Source organism: Gastrolobium bilobum, unplaced genomic scaffold (assembly GCF_033153095.1).
Source record: "Gastrolobium bilobum isolate Gb01-03AN ecotype WA unplaced genomic scaffold, APGP_CSIRO_Gbil_v1 utg31644, whole genome shotgun sequence".
NCBI classification, from domain to species: domain Eukaryota; kingdom Viridiplantae; phylum Streptophyta; class Magnoliopsida; order Fabales; family Fabaceae; genus Gastrolobium; species Gastrolobium bilobum.
This window is the reverse complement of record NW_026895288.1, coordinates 116,948-136,831: the sequence shown is the minus strand read 5'-3', so window position 1 is coordinate 136,831 and position 19,884 is coordinate 116,948. Positions and strand designations below refer to the sequence as shown.

Genomic DNA, 19,884 nt, shown 5'->3' with positions numbered 1-19,884 from the left:
GTAATGGTGTGTGAGAGAATAACAAGTTGGGATAGGAGATAGGATGATAAATAAGTACAGTACAGTACAGTGAACTAGAAATATCTTTTGAATGCAAATGGATAGGGTTTTGAGACTTTTGAGGATAGGAAACGTCACAATTTTGGTTTCTGTGTGCGCTGATTGATAAGTGATAAGTGCGTTTTCTAGTGGGACAGTTGTAATGGTACCAAGATAATCATTCAATCAACTAATTATTTGCATTAAAAAAATGTTATATAAGTGTTGTGTGATTCCAACTACTTATGTAAAATTAAGTGATATAGACAATTATAAACATTCTATATATCACACTAACTTGTTTAATATAGATTAATGATTAGGTTGATAATGCTGCTTGTCACAGTTGGTTGAACCTTTCATCCATGTTAATTGTGATTTGGGTTTTATTTTTTATTTTATATTAAGAATGAATTAAAAAGTGTACTGAAATTAAATTAAATTTATGAGTAAAGTATTTTTTAGATCCTCAATAAATATTGCGAGTCCAATGTAATCCTTCAGGGAAAAAAAATTAATTTGTGATTTCTTTAAAATTCAAAATAAATTTTATATTAATTTTTTGAGCGAATTAACATGGGTCTTTTTTTAGATTTCAAAAAGATCATAATTTTAACTAAGTAGATCTATTTTAAATTTTAAAGAAATTATAAGTTTATTTTTTTTAAGGAATTAAATCGAATCTTATAACTTTTGTTGAAAATTCAAAGAAATATTTTATTCTAAATTTATTTATATTATACTTTTGGCAGGTTTACTCTAACAAGACAAGATTAGAGATACAGACATTCATAACTAGACCAAAATAAGAGTCAAATTTGAATTAGAGTGGCTTATGCTTTAGCCAATCTGTTTTAAACATTTGTAACATTAAACGAAGGGAAGAATCTCTGATATTTTAAAGGATATAAAGTTATGTTATTTTAAATGAGAAAAGAAGATAAATCATAGAAGAGAGATTGGATAAAAAAAGCTGTGAGTCACGTATCTTTATTAGAGTAAAATGATACAAATTATGTTATTTAAAAGGATAAATATATTTTTTAAATAAATCCTTCAAAAATTAAAGTGAATCAAAAGAGTCTAGATCGATTTAAAGTAACGTCAATTTAGTCCGTCATACAACGTCATCTAAGATACTTTTAATGTATTTGGTATTGGAAATATTTAAAAGATTAAAAAACTCTCTTATGATTTTTGTTAGAATCACTTATCATTTTATGATTATTTTTTTTATCATTTACTTCTTATGATTTTCTTTTCAGTCTACCTTTTAACTTTGTTAAAAATTAAATTAATATATCTATTTTACTCTTGTAAAAAGAATTACTGCAGAGATAAGAAATTTATACTGCAAAGTAATTTTTTTTATCCAACTTTGATTTTTCTTTCTTTCTAAAATTCATACCAAATTGTAAAACAAGTTTCATCGTCCCAACGATGCTGCGAGAAAAATTACATTGAAAGTTGTAAATTAACAATTAATTTCGATCTTCCAATAAGATAATATTCACAACATTGTTAACAAAAATGAACGCTTAGAACTATTATTTTTCTTCTTACAAATTTATATATCTTTAATGAAACACACTTGACTTGAGTTTGATAAATATATTAATATCTTAAATATAGTAAACAAAATTAAATATTATTTAAGTAATCAATTTGCATGTAAATATATTTTTATTCTGGGTTCAAAAATTAAATTAAAAATGTTAGAAAACAAAGAAAATAAAAATGTGGGAAAAATACTAATATAATAAAGAGTAGATTGGTCTATTGATATACAATACTCAACAATATTACGCTCAAAGCTATAAGCAAATTTGCACAGATAAGAAATGAATTGGCTACGAAGAAAACATGAGAATCTAAAAAAAAATCAAATAAATGAGAAGCTGATGAAGTCAAAATAAAGAGTTTAATTTGAGTTAAATTCTACATTCTAATGAAGTTAAGGGTTTAAATATTTAATATATGTTTGATTATTTGGATAATTACATGTGAAGTTGGATTAAAAAAAAAGCATTACACTATTTCATCTCAAGAAGTTGTAAAAGGTAAATAGGAACATAGTAATAAATTGTCAGGTAGTAAATTCTTTTTATAGGGACAAAATGGACAATCTAATTTAATTTTTAACAATGTTAAAAGATCAATCGGATAGAAAAAATCATAGGAGATAAATGATAAAAAAAATAACCATAAGAGGGTAAGTGATTCTAAGAGAAACCATAGGAGAGTTTTTAAACTTTTCCCAAGATATAATTGATGTTTATATATTTTTTAAGATCAAAATAATTGCTAAGTCAATTAAAGATAAAATAGGATAACGCAATTACAAAAAAAAAAAAAAAAAAAATTGTATAAATATCGGATTCAACTTAGAATGGAACACTCATGTGCTTAAATTATAAATTGAATAAAATTATAGAACTCGCAATATCTTTTAGTAAAAAGTGCTACAAAAATCTTTATATCATGTAAATTTCAAGCGTTATGATTTAATTATAATTATACACAAATCAATAAAGCAATCAAATCTATATGGAGAATATAATATGATCCTAAGTACCTCCCACACTTGCAGTTATTCTTGCTAATATTATATTTATAAGACTACAAGGAGTCTAAGTGATGTATTTTTGTAACAATTATAAGTGTAAGTGAAAGTTCAAAATCACATTGGGATTAATGGTAAACTTATTTAACCACGATGGATATGAGTGATAAGTTTAAAATTATTGAAGTTAAGTTATACAATATGAAATCATAACGGGTGATGTAATATTCAAGACTTTGAGAACTGTATGGAGTTCAGAGTGATTTTGTGTACCCGTGAAGTGACTATAGTTTTCTACCAGATAGAGTAAAATTGTTTTCTTTCAGTTTAGATGACGATGTAATCTAGTCTATTTCAAATGTACTAGTGAATTTAACTTATTGTTTAATGTATAATTAAATTTTAAAAATATTTATTTTATATATGCTGCTTTAAAATCTTGTATTCTTTATTATTTTATAATTATTATTCTTTCAATTAAAATAATATTTAAGAAGTAATGTGATATCCTATATATGCCAGTTATAGATGATGTTACATGTGATAATGAAGTTTTCCCTTATTTAAAATATAAGTAATGACTTTGTATATCACTATTTAAAATATGTATATATTTTTCTAAAATTTGTAATTCTAAATTTTTTATGAAAATTATATAATGTTAAGTTATTAACCATAGTTTGAAATTATTTTTATGACTTTATATATTAAAGACAAAAATTTACGTATAATAAATACGTTGAAAACTCAAAAGTAAAACATAGGGAAAATGTGGAGATAATTAAAGATAAAAAAATTAAAGAGTCGAGTTGATTTTAATCATCTTAATTAAGAGATTGTGAAGATTTAAATCTAAGTAGGACAAATTAAATAGTTAATTAATTTATTAAGAGTAGGTAATGATACCCTTAAATTTTATGAAAAAATAAATATTGTTGTATACAAGATTAGCCTAGGATATTGTCGCTTGTCCCACCAAACTAAGTTGTTATTAGTTAAAAATTAAGAAAGCAATGCTTAGACATACCGACCTAAGTTTCCTACCTCCCCTTAGTATCTAAGGATTAAAACTAAACCTACTTACTGTTTACACCACCCGGAGTCCACTCCTGTTTTAGAAAGAAAAGGAAATATAGAGAGCGAAGAAGATAATACGAGGAGAAAGGAGGACTTTGTAGATTTTGCATCAAGCCAATTCTTTGTCCTTGCTTGGAGAAGCTATCAAAAGGTAGGGGCAAGAACTCAACTTAAACTCTCTTGAATTTCAAGTACGATGGAGGGCGAAAGCCTGTATCGGTTGATGATTGATTAAGTAATGACCATATAAGTAAAATGATCTATTAAACCCAACACTTAAATATTTTGAGTTGAGATGTAATGTCATGATAACTTATTGTGGTTGGTATAGTTTAACTTATCATTGATAATTCTCCCCTACAATGGGCTTCGATCGGCCCACCCAACTCTAGTATTAGAGACAGATTTAACTTGGGTTAACCAAGTAATTGGCTAGGAGGTGGATTGTCACTTAGAAAATTCATGATGATCTTCTTGTACATGGGGTCCCTTTTGCCACATAACATAGAGATAGTGGTTAAACCCATGTTGCAGAGTCAAGTGTTAGACTTGGAATTCACACTTGAGGGAAAGAATATTGGAAATTCAAATGTGAGCAGTGAAGTCCTACATTGGCTAAGAATGGACTAAGTGAAGACTATATAATTGGAAGGACCAATAAACTCAAAGCCTTAAGATTTTGGGTTAAAATATGATATCAGACTCACTTGTTCTAATAAATTATATCGCTCAAGTCTAGTGATGGTGTTCTCCTTGCCATGGGCTCCTCTTGGCCCACATAACAAACTCCTTGATTTTATATTATCATGGCTTGATATTGATATATTTAAACTTGTAAATGACTAGAGGTTTTGAACTCGAATTTCGTATTGCTTTTCTTAACTGAGAAGAAAGTGAGGGGTTTCTTGTTACTATTTTGTTGTTAGATAGTCTCAATGGTAAACTTGGACTCACATTTAAATCAATCGTGTATTAATGTGCAAATATAATGATTTTTTAGTCTAAATCATGTGGAATTAATGCACTCAAAATAAAGAATATATATACAGATGCAAGAGTTTAGAAGATAACAAATGAACATTGAAAAAGACTTCAATAGTGTTACAGCTAGTGGTGTAAATGGGACATGTGGCTTGTTTAGAGTCTATAGCCTGGTTTAACTTGGCTTGACTCGTTTTAAAAATAGTACAAGATTGAGCTAATTTAAAGGTCTTTTTAGAAATCAGGCTACAAGCCTATTTTAAAAGGTCTGACCTCTAAGTCTTTAGGCCCGACATGTATTTTTTAATAAATAGTATTTTATTATTTTTTTAATAAAATAATATTTTAGATTGTGGCGTGGCTTCAACTATTATACTATTTTAACTTTTCATACAAAGGAAAAAATAATCATAACCTATATTTTACATAGTGTAATATGTCATTTTAAAGGCTTTGTAGACTTGATAGGCCAAGCCAAACATTGTATTTTTTAAAAACAAGTCAAACCAAACTTATAATTTGGCGTATATCAGGCTAAACAAGTTTTAAGAAAAGTTCTTATAATGAAAAACTCTTTTTTTATAATGAAGAAAAAAGCTAAAAGCTCCCAGGAGGAGCTTTTTTTTAAGCTCTTATCTGACTTTATTGAATTGTGTTTTTTTTTTTAAATGAAGAGCTATAAAAATAGAGAGAAAGATAATTTTCTTGAAATATGTGCTTTTAAGTAATTTTTAAACTAAATTTTTTATGTAATTACTGAATAATTTTTAACTTTTTTTTTTTAGCTTTACCTTGTAGCTTCTAACTAAAAAGAGAGAGTATCCAAACAAGCACAAAGAAAAAAAAATGTTTGGGCATATTAATATTTTATTGATTAGACAAAATTATGTTATTTTTATATACTTTAGTTGACTTCATAATTTAGTATACGTTATCTGTTTTATAAAAACTTATCATATATATATATATATATATATATATATATATATATATATATATATATATATATGCAAATCTAATTTTCACACTTTTTGAGTTATAATTATCTAAATTTCTTTTCACAATTCTAATTCTACACAAATTCTATTTTACATATTTTATAGACATACTGATAATCTTACCAAAATACACAAGTTGATTGCCACTCTCTGCACAATTATATATGTAAATTTTTCCACCAATATATATATATATATATATATATATATATATATATATATATATCATACATGAAACTAAATCGGATAAAATCAAAATATAAATCTGACAATAGTCGAACTGAATTAGATAAAAAATAAATACTCATACAAATGTGAATAATATGTGTCTAATTTCAGTTGAGTATACAAAAGCATTATGTTACAGGCAAAATACGATAGAAATGGCTTCCTTGCCAATTTCCATGACCACATGGATGGGGTCAACTTATTAAGGGTATTCATCAACATAAGTTCCTCCTTGGTGGGTCGGGAGTGACAAGCCCAATTATTCGTGTTATATATTGGAGGAACATACGTTCATGAAAAGAAAAGCAAAAATAAATTAATGTTCATAAAAAGGATTCCAAATTCCAAATTGGAAATTCCTGATGTAGTGACTTGAGAACGAATATCAGAAGGTGGAGTAATTTGATTGGTATTGGCTGCATCAAAGAGTCACACTCGGGAACTTGCACGATCCATAACCTTCAAACAAAACAAATAAACAAAGGGCTGAACATAAAAACAAAAGAGAAATGATGAATAATGTATTGTACAAAATGAATTTATCACCAATTCTTAATCCCTGCATGATTGTAGCTTTTCTTTTACCTTTTAAATGTTTTATTGAAGAAAAAAAAAAAAAAACCCTTCAAAATGGCATTATAACCATGTGTTACGTAACTTGGTGAGAATCTTTGTAAATTTGCTTTCGTACTAAATAACGGTCCACAAAGCAAAAAAACGTAACTGCAATAATAAATTTGAGTTTGATATTTGTCATTTTAAATGACATATTATGTCAATTTAAGAGAAAGATAGACACAAGAAATAAAAATCATGGGAGAGAAAGTGGATGGTTTTTTTTAATTTAAATTTTAAATAAAAAAATATTTTCTTGTGTCTATCTCTTTCTTAGAATGACATAACTTTATGTCATTCAAAATGATAAACATTTTTCCCTAATAAATTATAGGATTAATGTTTGTCTTTCTAAATGATTTAAAATTATAATATTTACCAAACTCCCTTAACCAAAGGTCTTGAGTTCGAGTAGTGAGAATGATAAAAAAAAGATTTGAGAGAGCCGCCCCAGAAAGGGTCTGATAGCTCTGAGACACAGACACGTGAATTTTGGGAAAATTTGCGTGTCGGACACCGACACGTTCCGACACGCAGTCAACTTTTTGGGACACATTGACTATTGGAACACGCGAATTTGACCGAATCCGACATGCGATCAACGACGTGGACACGTTTTGATATTTTTTTGTGTAAAAATAAAAATAAAATTACAATTAAAAAAAATATTTAATAAAAATTAAAAACTCTGGAAGATACAGAAAGTCGAGTTCGAACGCTGGTTGTAAAAATCAAAAAAGAAGTTTTTGAAGTATCAGGTATCGAGCATGTATGCCCGCTCAACGTTCCTTTTCTTGGCATACTTAAGCCCTAGAAAGAAGAGGAATCACAAAAGAAGTAAACGTCGCACGTCCAGTTTGAAGAATCCAATTAAAGGAAAGTTGGATAAACATGATTTCTCATCTGATGTTGGGCCATCTACAGCTGGAAAAGTTGATGAATTTCCCTGTGTGTCAAGTTGTTTCGAGAGTAGGGAAACCAAGGCTGGTTATAAAGCTGGTGCTAATTTTAAATCTAATAATGAATCTCCGGTAGAAAATACTGCTGAAGAATTTAGGAAGAGAATCAATGAAAACTGTGCCATTCTTGCAACAGCCATGCAACTAGAAAATATATCTGGGTGTGGTTCAGTAGTAGACCAATTTGAAGCTAGACAAGCTGATAGTCTGCAAGATGGTAAAAGAGATCAAATGCATAATAGTTTAATGAGTTTGGGATGATATAGAATTACATTCATCTCAGTCCTTAGAGTCAAAGAATGACCAGATTGTCAGCATTGGATATGTAGGAGATGAATGGGATGAAGAATATGATAAGGGGAAGAGGAAGAGGAAGAAGATAAGGGGCTCCAAGCACAGCTTTAGTGGACCAAATCTTTTCCAAGAAATTGCTACCGAGAAATCCAAGTTGACACACAGGGAAATTCATCAACTTTTCCAGCTGTAGATGGCCCAACATCAGATGAGAAATCATGTTTATCCAACTTTCCTTTAATTGGATTCTTCAAACCGGACGTGCGACGTTTACTTCTTTTGTGATTTCTCTTCTTTCTAGGGCTTAAGTATGCCAAGAAAAGGAACGTTGAGCGGGGGGCATGCATGCTTGACACCTGATACTTCAAAAACTTCTTTTTTGATTTTTACATGCACTTATGATTAAGACTCTCCATATTCAAAGATCCATTTACTGAGTCATGAAGAACCAGTCCTTGAGAACCAACAGCATTTTCACACACTATACCACCTGCTTTGTCACACACTGAACTAGTTGCAGAGGATCCAACCTGATGGTTAACGTTGTTCAGTGGAATAAGTGACGTTATGGAGCTAGTGCCGTTTGACATTGAATCTTGAGGTGCAGCAACATCAACTTTTGCAACAATTTTTTTCTCCAGAGAATAAGATGTTCCATCATTTGCATGTTTACCGGTAGATATCTGGGGATTATTGAAGGTTGGCACAATAGCAAGAGAATCTTTCATGCCCTCTTTTGAAATTTCATTCTCATTGCACAAGGTTTTCGGCTTCCGCGAAAGAGTATAAATCAAAAAGTGCACAAAAGATGTATCTCAAGGTTCTTTACACTAGTTTACCGAGAAAGATGAGGACGTGCAAGGAAGATAACAATGGCAACGGAGCTGGAAGAACTTGTGAGCTTTCTGTCTTGTCCATCGCCACCGATTGCAAAGGCTGCTGTTGATATATAGTTCGCGGATTAACTGGTTCCGTGGAGGGCTTGAAGTCTCTCTCCAATTACGCAAACTCTGTGCTTCCTGCGTTACCCATACTCTTAACGGCTCCCAAGGAAGTTTCAGAAGCTGCTGCTGAAGCTCTAGTAAATCTCTGGCAAGATTCGAATCTCGCGACTGAGAGGAAGGTGCAAAGGACGAAAATGCCCTCCTTGGTTTTAATTAATTTGTAATCAAAGGTTTCCCTTATCTTATTTTTTTATTTTAATTAATTTGTTATCAAAGGTTTTTCTTAAAGAATATATATATATATATATATATATATATATATATAATTGAATTGTGTGTAATCATAAGTAAAATAATTTTTTTATTTTTCTACACTCTACACTTTTGGGATGTTCTATTTTTTTTAATAATTATGTTATGAAATTTGAATATTTGATTAGTATATAAGTTATTATGAGTTGCTATATGTATTAAATGTAAATTATATTATATATTAAAAATATTATTTAATATCAAAACGCGTCCATGTCGAAATTTAACATTTATTAGAATTAACGTGTCAGGGTGTCATGTCGTGTCATCTCCTGTGTCTGTGTCGGTGCATCTTAGTCTGATAGTGCTCGAGTGAGAATTAGTCTTCAGTTATGACTGTTGATACCTTTGATATTACTAAAAAAAATTATAATATTTTAGTCAAAATTATAGTAATTTATTATAAGAAAAACAATTACACAATAAAAATCAAGATGAAAGAAAATAAGAAACATTTTTAATTTAAATATTAAGTAAAAAATAATCATTTTAATTAAAATAACTATTATTTAAAAGACAAATATTTTTTCCATAAATTATTTCACTTTACCTTCCTTAAAGTAAATAGTTTTAAACAAAAGAAAACCTTCAAGTAATAATAAAGGAAAAATTACTCTTATGTTACATGTGATATATTTTTCTCCTATACACCCTTCGATAACTGTGTCATTTTTTTCTTTTCTTTTCTTTTTATTTTTCAGGTGGTGGAGCCCACAAATTTATCTTCTTTAACATTAGATTAATAAAACCCAATAATAAAACTTTCCTCTATTACCATATAATAAATTAAACTAAGGAAAAAATGTGTGTTATTTTAAAGATGTAAAGTTGTGGTATTTTAAGAGAGAGAAAAAGATAGATAAAGGAGGAGAGAGAGTTAAAAAAAGTGTGAGTCTCACCTCTTTGTGAGAGTGAAAGAATATAAGTTGTGTCATTTAAAAAGATAAACATTTTTTCCTTAAACTAAATATAAAAAGAAAACATGTATTTCATTGAAAAAATGTGTAGGATATTATGTTTATCTTTTTTTATGCTTATTTTATCTATTTATTTTTAATACCGTTAAATGAGAGAAAATCATATAATAAAAATTATATAAAAAAAATTAATTTTAATTGAAATGCCCATTAACAAGTAATTTTTTCGTAATAATTAAAAAAACTATAATATGAATTTTTTTTATGGGTTTGGTGTTTGTCATTTTAAATGATATAAGTTATGTCATTTTAGAAGACAGATAGACACAGAAAAATGAAAATCATAGGAGAGAGAGAGAAAGTGAGTGTTTTTTTTTAATTTAAAATTTAAATAATTTTTTTTTCTGTATCTGTCTATCTCGTAAAAGGAGAGTTATCTCGTTTAAAATGAGAAACATTTTTTTTTTATATAACATATAAAAAAACACACTTACTTGGATTCTTTGCAGTTTGGGTTGCGAGGCCGTTGAAGTAACACGTTCCACCCACATGCCTCATCTGCGCCCAGTAAGAACTGAAAGCATAGCTAGCATGACCCACCACCGAATTGGGTTCAAAGCACGGTTTTCCGGGTCGAATAGGGTCACAGGTTCGGTTCCCCTGCGAGCAAGCGTACGATAACGCCGCCACCACCGCTGTCACATTCGCTCCCTCCGCCACCACACACCACGCCTTCCCTTTGTAATCCACCGGCGGCGGCAACGGCGCGAACTCCGACTCTGGCGTTTTTCCGGAGAGATCAATCTCGTACACGCTCGACCCGTTCGGGTACAATAACCCGAAATGACGCTCCGTGCCCGCACCCGGTTTCAGGTTCTCATTAAACAGCGCAAAAATAAACGATGGAAGAACCGAACCCGGTCGAGCCGGAGTCCCGACCGGCGGTTTTTTTGTAACCTTCTTAACAAAGTTTCTATTGTAAGTTGCAGCGTTGTGAATATTCGCTCCAGCCTGATCCAGATCTCCTCCATTGGGCCAACCCGTTTCCGCAATGAAGATCCGAATTCGCTTATACCCGAGTCGCTTCATTGCAAAATAAACAGCATCCACCATCTGATCAAATAAATTTTTATAAACCAAACCCGTACCCGGATCCGTAACCGTGATATTCTCGGATTCAAAAAGAGAGTAACTTAGGTTAATATTAACCGGATCCGAGGCCCAAGAAAAAAACGGGTACACATCCAAGAAGAAAAACGAGTTAGTCTTATGCAAAAACTCCAACATGGGCTTCATTACCCGAAACGCAATGTCGTTTCTGAAAGTGCCGTTTGAGGGTGGAAACGACGATTGCAACACGTCCATGGCACAAGAAGTTCCAACCTTGATCTTGTGCAAACCGAAGGATGTTAAAGAGTGTTTGATTCTTCTCATCGCGGGCACGATGTGGGACCAGGTTTCGTTCCCTGTGCTGCTGATGAGTTCGTTACCTACGAGGAGGTAACGAATCAGTGTTTGTGGGTAAAAGGGTACAACGTTGGATTTGACCCATTGGTTTGCGAGTGTTTGGTTTGTGGATATGTTTGAGACGAGTTGATTTGGGACCATGATGGAAACTTTGAGGCCTGTGTTCTTTAGAGCTTTGAGGATTTTTGGGTTTGTGTCGTAGATTTTGACGCTTTTGGCTTTAAGGGACTTGATGAGAGAAACTGAGGTTGTTGGTGATGGAAGGTTGTTCCCCAATTGGCCATAGTTGATTCCTGGTGTTCCTGAGAGTTTTGCACCTGTAAAAGGGGTTAGAGGAATGAATGAATATTGAAATTTGAAAATCAATGAAACCCAAAAGGGGAAGTAGCTTACTTGATGTAGAGAATAAGAAGAAGAAGAAGAGAAACAGAGTAATTAGAGTCATAGCTATTGCTAACTTGAGCTCAAGAGATGTCTATTTGGTTCTTTTAAGTATATGTTCTTAAATAGGTATTATTATTAAATTTATATAATTTATGTTATTTTACTTCTACCAAAAGATGGGTTCATATTTTTATTTTGTCCACTATTTCTCTTCACATGATCTATTTTTTTCTCGTTTAAAATAACAAAATTTTATATCATTTAAAATTACATATATTTTTCTCTATTATTATTTGGAATAATGTTTAAGATAGAATGGAAGGTGTGTACAAGGCAAAATTAGATTCTAACGTGCTTGGCAGGATGGAAGATTACCACGGGGAAAATGATGGAAGAGTTGACGACAACGATGACCAAGTCAAGTGGGTGGAGTTTTTTGTGTGCCATTAATCAACAAGTCTTGATCACTTATTGCAATTGGGAATATTAACATATTTAGGGAATGCATCTTGTGTGTGATTTAACGTTTATTTAATATCATTATGTTAAATAACAATCTATTTTCACGTGTTTATTTAATTTGTCATCGTTATGATCCTATGGTTAATCAATTAATAGTATCTTGCTCAGAATTTGGTCATTTATTGGCAATTTGAGAATAACTATGTAAGGGTTGGTGGGTTGTGTGACTTTGAAAAAGACAAGGTCGAAGGCATGTGGCATAATGTGAAGCCAGACATTTGAGCTACGAAGGGGATGGCGTGTGGCAACGGGTCTATACGTGGAGAAATCTTTTAATGCTGTCGGAGCACTTTTCAATCGATGGTGCGTAGGAGAGAGGACTTACCAAAGAGGAGAGAAAAAATACAAAAAAAATTTTCTCCCACGTGACATCCTATGAATGGAAGAATTATGGTAATCCCACGTTACTTTAAATTATTTTCTATATAAGAAGAATTTTTTGAATACAATGGGAGTATCAAATCTCGAGTTCGATAATCCTTTTTATTTAAAAAAGGAAAAAAATTCACTTTAATACAATTTTTTTTTATAATTCATTCTATATCTCAAAAAATTTTCCCTTCTAGTAAAAGTATACCAGGAGTATTGTAGGCTTGCTCATCTACGTGCAACTTGGTGCAGGAATAGGGCGGTGACGTAGACTTCGAAGCACCTTTATGCTGCAAAAATAAATACAAATAGATGTTTCAACGTCAAACTGAAGCTTATATTATAAAAATAAAGGATGGTTATATTGATAATTTTTTTTTTTTATAAATTTATAAATTATAGAATATTTTATTTAAGAGTATTTATCGATAAAATATATTGTAACCTAAAAAATTTATGAATAAAAAATTTATAAATATAACGTTCCGATTAAATTAGTATAAATTATAAACAAATCCTGCAAAGGCAAAATGATGTTTCTATACACTACAAGCATATAGCTACCCACATGTTACGGTCATTTATTATTTTATAACAATTAAGAGAGTATGATGTTAATAGTTCAACACAATGCAATATTGACAAAAAAAAATTTGGATATGAAAATTGAACATATAACATAATACAAATTATCAAAATTCCTCAATACTAAACCAATCTTAATAGCTTAATATTGACAATTTATCTCCAACGCAAAGTATAATTTTGTGTAAGGTACTATATGTCAAACTGGGCCATTTCATGATTTTTACATTTCATATCAAAGTTGAGTTCTTATGGAAAATTCTGGCATATTCACCGAATTAGTGAGAAATGAAATATTTTATTATTTTAAATTTTAAATATTTTTCCGAAATAATATAATTAGACATGAGACATGCATATTCAAATCACATATGAGGTGGTGTGTGACATATGGGATGGTGTTGACTTGTGTAGAAATGAGTGTGTGCTTTCCATATATCATGCATTGCAAGTCATGTATACTCTCGTACGCGACTTGAACACGCATACCTCCACAGGCATCACGTACTCTCGTAGCGTGTGATATGTGGTATAAGTGCACTTACTTTTGCACAAATCACACATCACTCAACTTAAACACACATACTTCATGCGTATTTCACTATATTATTTTAACAAAATATTTTGATTTGGAATTAATGCGAGAAAATACTTCCTTTTGTCACATTATTATAGTCTAAAGGCTGAAATTTCCATTTCAATTCCACTCATCACACTTCATAGAATAATTGCACACCACTTTTTTTTTTATATACAAGTAAGAATTGAACACGTAACCTAATAAATCATACCCAAATCATCCACCAATAAACCAATCTTAGTGGCTTTTGCATACCACATGTTAGTTGTGTGAAGGTTATAACAATGCTTTATTCAAAAATCCCTTTTTCCTTCCACTCCAGCTTAGTACGTTGCTAAATATTCATTCTTCACATTCTCAATTTTCAATTGTATAATCCAAACAAAATATTGAAATTCGACTAACTGTGAAACCGTAATATAAGGAATAGAGAATTTTTAGATAAACTTGCAAACCATGAAATTGTATGATTGTTTTTCTATATGTTGTGTATATTCGAGATCTAGAAATTGAATAGATGGGTTGCTCTAGATCTTAGATTTCATAACCCCTTTGTCATTTCTGTTTGAGATAAAAGACAAAGATACATAGAGAAACTCCTAGAACAACTTCACTTTGAAGATAAGTCACTATATGATTATTATTTTTATTATTTTTGATGAATCAGTTAGAAGCATCAAAAGGCAAACAATTACAACCACTACAAATAAATTGCAAGTAACAGTTATCACCAAGTTGTATGTACACTATTACCTGTGCCATTTAAAAAAAAAAAGAAAAAGAAAAGAAACAAACAAACAAACTTCTAACACTACCCTTAATCTATTCATAGCATAGTTGCCATAAAATTTGCTACCATGGATAATGGTTACTCACACACCAAAAATGGTTAGTGGCACACTGAATAATGTACATGCAATAAAGGTAACAAAAACTTTCTTTTGTGGATTCCATTAACCAAACGTGGTTTAACAAGAATGTTTACATTACCAGCTGGAAGATTGAAATAATCCTTTTCAAAATATCCTTGTAGGAACAGAATCATATAAAAGACAGTTATTAATCTCCATTGTAAAGTGAAAAAGAAAACATGCATATTGAATCTAACTGCATTTTCCACAATTTAACAATGTCTCTTGTGGAATGCTTGAACCATATAGAATCTTCCACCAAGAGACTCAATATATTCTGTTTTCTTCTCAAGGCATCCTAGGAATGAAAAAGACTATTTGCACTTCTGTAGTAAAACAGAATACAAAGTATTTTTGTAAATCTTATCCAAGTTATACTTTTAGTGCATTCTTAGGATCATTCTAATGGCTTTGTAAAACGAAAGAATGCCCATAAAACGGTGACATTATTTGGACCTTAAGAAAGTATGCATTTTTTTGCATCACTCAAACTACATTTTAAGCACCAAATTTATTATACAAAGAGAGTTGGAAGTGTTGGGCTTCCTCCTTAGTGCTAAGTCCAAAGCCCATTGATGGGTTTGAAAAACCCTAAACCTTCTTCCTTATCCTATAAATATATTAGTTGCGGGATGGAGATAGGTTAGAAGAAGAAAAAAAAGATTGACTGTGAGATTTGAGGGATTTGAGTGAAAAGCTCAAAGCTTTAATTTTAAGAGCACCTTTAGGGAAAAGCTTGAGTGTTATAGTTCCTTAGGAAAGTTTGAGAGAAAACCACTATTGTAGGTAAGGCTTGAGTGTACCACCATTTTTGGTGATGCTTGATCTTTCGTAACCAATTATTTTCATAGTGGAAGTTTGATTATAGACTAGTATCTTGTAAGTTTTTTACTTCTTCACACTGGAGAAGGTTTTTTCACGTTAAAATCTACCTGTGTTCTTCTCTCTCTCTTCTCTCTGTTTTTCTGCAAAAGCTTCTTAGCCGAGATTGAGAGAATCGAGTTCCCAACAATGGTATCAAAGCCCGGGTTCTAGGGATTTGAGGAAGACGAGATGGAGACTAGTGGAATCTCACATGATGGAGATATGTTCAAAATGACTGTGGACAACTTCACTCACTGGAGACAGATTGTAAGAACCCGCATCGTTAATTAAGGAAATTAATTAATTGTATGAAATTACGAAATAATTCCATAATTGACTCGTATAATTATGAGAGAGCTTAAATAATTATGGTAAGTGATTAATAAGACTGAAAGTCGCTTTTCTAATGAAAAATGCAGATACCAGTTTTGCTCCTCGGTACAAATGCGTACCGATGAAGTATCTTGGAAAATTATAATAAGTGCATGAATATTCTTAGAATAATATATAGGACTGTGATTTCAAGTTTCAAGTTAAAATAATGAGAACTGGTGCCAGAAGTGATACTGGCTATGGAAAAGCGCGTACCAGAAAGGTGCTGCGAAAAATAAAATAAAAATATGGAAAATCTTAGAAAAATGAGTAGGTTCAGAATCCTTAGTTTGAGATTAAATTGCTAAGCGTAGCTATTGGTGCTAATACAGGGTGTTTAAAATTTAATGAGGCTATATAAGGGCATGACACACACTTTTAGGTTAGATTTTGTGCCTTCTACGTAGGAAATTCTGAGCTTGTGAGTGTAGCCCCCTTCTCTACCATTCTCCATAGCTTCCTCCTCCAAAGAAACCACCTTTTTTCCATTTCTCTTCACCAAGATACCTTGTGTGAGTGAGAGGGAGCATAGGGAATGAGTGGGAGGCCTCTCTTATGAGTGGAGGTTCTGTTTTTCAAGAGTCTAGGTGCTGACTTGTTGTAGTGTTGTGAGAGCCATCTTTGTGTGCAAAGAACCAACCTTTGGTGTGCCATTTTCGTACCTTTGAGAAGTCAGAGCTTGAGGAGCTGTTTGGTGAGCTCCAAGAGCCATTGCATCTCTGTTTTGAGCTTGGGTAAGCTTCACCACCTTTGATCTTGAGTTTTAGTTGTTTAAAGGTTGAGTCTTGGTATGTTAATGGGTTAAACATGTAACCAATCATTTTATGGACTTAAAAGAGAGTAAAAATGCATGCTTTAACGTTTAGAAGTGTTAAAAATGGAACCTTGGAAGTGATATCTCACGAAATGCAGAAACTGCATTATGTCACGAAATATTCGGATATTGATATCCGGATATGGGCTCTGTGATATCCGGATATGACCCCGACATATATCCGGATATTCTGAGTTTGCGTGAACAGTAACGGTACTGTTGATACAAAACTGAGTTATGGGTTTGTGGACCCTAGATTGATGAAGTTGGACTTCTGTAATGACTTGTTAAGTCAGAATCTAAGTGAATTAGGGCTTGTGGCTTTGTAAGAAGCCTAAAGACATGAAACCTAAAGGAAATGCGTTGTCTTTATGTCATATGCTTGTTGTGTTTGAATATTGATATGATTGCTGGTCCAAAACAGATTGTGATTCTACTGTGTGTGGACTTTGAGCTTGTGTGGACTCTTGGTTTGGATAGTTAGCTTGCAAGGTAAGCTTTCGTGTCCTCGGTTTAGCCATTGTTTGTTCCACCATGTCCTATGGGGGAATGGTTATATCATGATGTGTTTTCATGTACTGCTTATTTGAAATGCTATGGAGTTGTTAAGTGCAATTGCTTATAATATGTATATGGTGTTTCGCCTAGACAGGAGGCCATGGGGTGGTCCTGTGGGCGGGTAAAGCATGGGCATGTACTGTGTGGGTAATAGACGTATTCCTGTACTTCTCTGATCAGTAGAATAGTTATAACACACATGACATGATTATCTGCTGCATTGCACTGGTTTTGGAACTGATATTGAATTACTGCTTTTAGAACTTATATTGCACATGTAAGTGAGCTTGGGGTGGAAGATTCTTGAGGAACCCTTGTCTTACTGAAATTTCTGTTTAGAGATCTCACCCCACGTTTGGGGCGCTCATTTCAGGTTTAGGTAATGCGGGGGTTGAGACCTCTAGCGGCAGGAGGCCGGAGCTTAGCTGGTATTGCTGTTTATATGATGATATGTCTAAATGCTGGATTATGCCTGTTGCTTTATGTTATTAGCTTGTTATGATTATTGTCGCTGTTGTTGAGACTATGTTGGGCTTTGTTGCCTTATTTGGAGAGCATGTGGATTGTCCATGCCACATTGTTTGACTTTGTCTTAGTTTAGATGCGAGTTGTAATAATGTATCAGGATATTGTCCGGGCTACGTGTTGTAGTCCCGTGATATTTAGATACTCACTGTTAACTTATATATTGAGGTATTCCAGTTAGATGTCTATTTGGAATTTACATACAGTCAATGTTTTGGTAATGAATTAAGTAATTCAACTTGGTAATGATAATGACGCCATAATTGAAAAGAAAAAGATATTTCGCATTTTTAATTAAGCGTGGCTTAATACGATGGCATGTTAACAAACCGGGTATACACGAGGTGTTACACAGATGATGGAAGATTATCTCTACTGAAAAGATTTATATGAGCCCATCATCTTTAAAGAGAAGCCTGAAGGCAAAACTAATAAGGAGTGAGAGATCCTGAGTCAGAAGGCAATAGTCACGATAAGGAAATATATTCACAAAAGCCTCTTTGAGCATGTGTCCGAGTTCATGAATGTGTACGAGTTGTGGACGAAGCTGGAGTCCACGATTCAGAATAAGACTCCTAGGAACAAAGCACATCTGGTTCGCCGACTTGTGAAACTCGAATACGAGGACTACATGAGCATGATTGAACACCTCAACACCTACAGAGGTATTGTGAATCAGCTGTCTAAAGCCAGGATGAAAATTGATAAGGAGATGCAGGCTTTACTGTTGTTGAGCTCGCTGCCAGAAAGCTGGGATACTCTAGTGGTGACATTAAGCAACTCGGCTCCTGATGAAAAATTGAAGATGGATCTCGTGACAGACAGCCTTTTGAATAAAGAGTCCAGGAGAAGGGAACGAGGAGTAACCAACACATCTGAGGCAAACGTGACCGATAATAGAGGAAGGTCTGACACCCATGGTCATAGCAAGAGTCGAGGTCGTGACAAGTCTAGAGGCTGGTCTAGACTAAAATATGAATTGAAATGCTTCTATTGAGGGAAGCCCAGTCATAAGAAGTCGGACTGAATCACTCTGCAAAAAGATGAGAAGAACGACAATATGAAGCTAGATCAGATTATTCCAAAGAAAAAGAAGATAAGAACACCACTGCGGTGGCTGCCAACTCGGATGCAGAGATATTTCTCCTCGGTTAAGATAATTATTTGAATGTTGCATATGATAACTACACTTAGATTGTTGATTTTGGTGCCTCCTTCCACGTTACTCCACACAAAGGTTTTTTTCTTCTTATCGAGGTGGTGATTTTGGAGTCATGAAGATGGAAAATCAGGTGACCAGCAATATTGTTAGTGTTAGTGATGTGATCCTGACCACAGATGTTGGGTGTCGACTTATGTTGAAAGATGTAAGGCATGTTCCTGACATGTGACTAAACCTAATCTCGGTAGGCAAGCTTGATGATGTCGGGTTAGTGAACTACTTCGGTAGTGGTAATTGAAAGCTAGCCAAGGGAAACTTGGTTGTTGCCTAAGGTAAGAAGGAAGGCTCTTTGTACGTGATGTAATGAAAGATCAATGGCGGAGAAGCCAATTCTGTCCGAGATGGACCTAGCCTAGAGCTGTGGCACAAATGCCTCGGCCACATGAGCGAGAAAAGGGCTTCAAATTCTGAACAAGAAAGGATTATTGACCGGGTTGAAAGGCCAAGCGCTGGAGAGCTGCATGCACTGCCTAGTTGGAAAGCAGCATCGATTTTCTTTCGTGAAACCGTATCAACCCAGACGATTGAGGTATATTCTAGACCCCGTCCATAGTGATGTCTGCTCCATGTCAGAGAGATCCCTTGGAGGAGCTCAATATTTTGTTTCATTTATTGAAGATCATTCCCGCAAAGTGTGGATATATTTGTTGAAGTTTAAAGACCAAGTACTCCAATCCTTCAAAGAATTCCATGCAATGGTTGGAAGGAAGAGTTGACAAGAAATTGATGGTGGCCTGATCTAACAATGATGGTGCCTATTCTGGCCCTTTTGATGCATATTGCA

The 19,884-nt window shown here is 32.8% G+C and overlaps 1 protein-coding gene across 1 annotated transcript; it reads right to left on the bottom strand.

The window, feature by feature from the left end:
- Window positions 1–5,956: 5,956 nt before the first annotated feature.
- Window positions 5,957–13,755, bottom strand: LOC133304425 (probable glucan endo-1,3-beta-glucosidase A6). Its single transcript, XM_061504461.1, has 4 exons — window positions 13,744–13,755; window positions 11,788–11,869; window positions 10,422–11,711; window positions 5,957–6,345 (listed from the first exon to the last, which is right to left on the bottom strand). The coding sequence occupies exons 1-4, from the start codon at window positions 13,753–13,755 to the stop codon at window positions 6,308–6,310; spliced, it is 1,422 nt and encodes a 473-aa protein (XP_061360445.1). The 3' UTR covers window positions 5,957–6,307.
- Window positions 13,756–19,884: the final 6,129 nt, after the last annotated feature.

Excerpts from the sequence above, each read along its gene's own strand:
- LOC133304425 (XM_061504461.1), bottom strand. Across the intron at positions 11,712-11,787 it reads CTTCTTATTCTCTACATCAA|GTGCAAAACTCTCAGGAACA; the intron begins GTAAGCTACTTC and ends CCCCTTTTACAG. Across the intron at positions 6,346-10,421 it reads CCAAACTGCAAAGAATCCAA|GTTATGGATCGTGCAAGTTC; the intron begins GTAAGTGTGTTT and ends TTTTGTTTGAAG.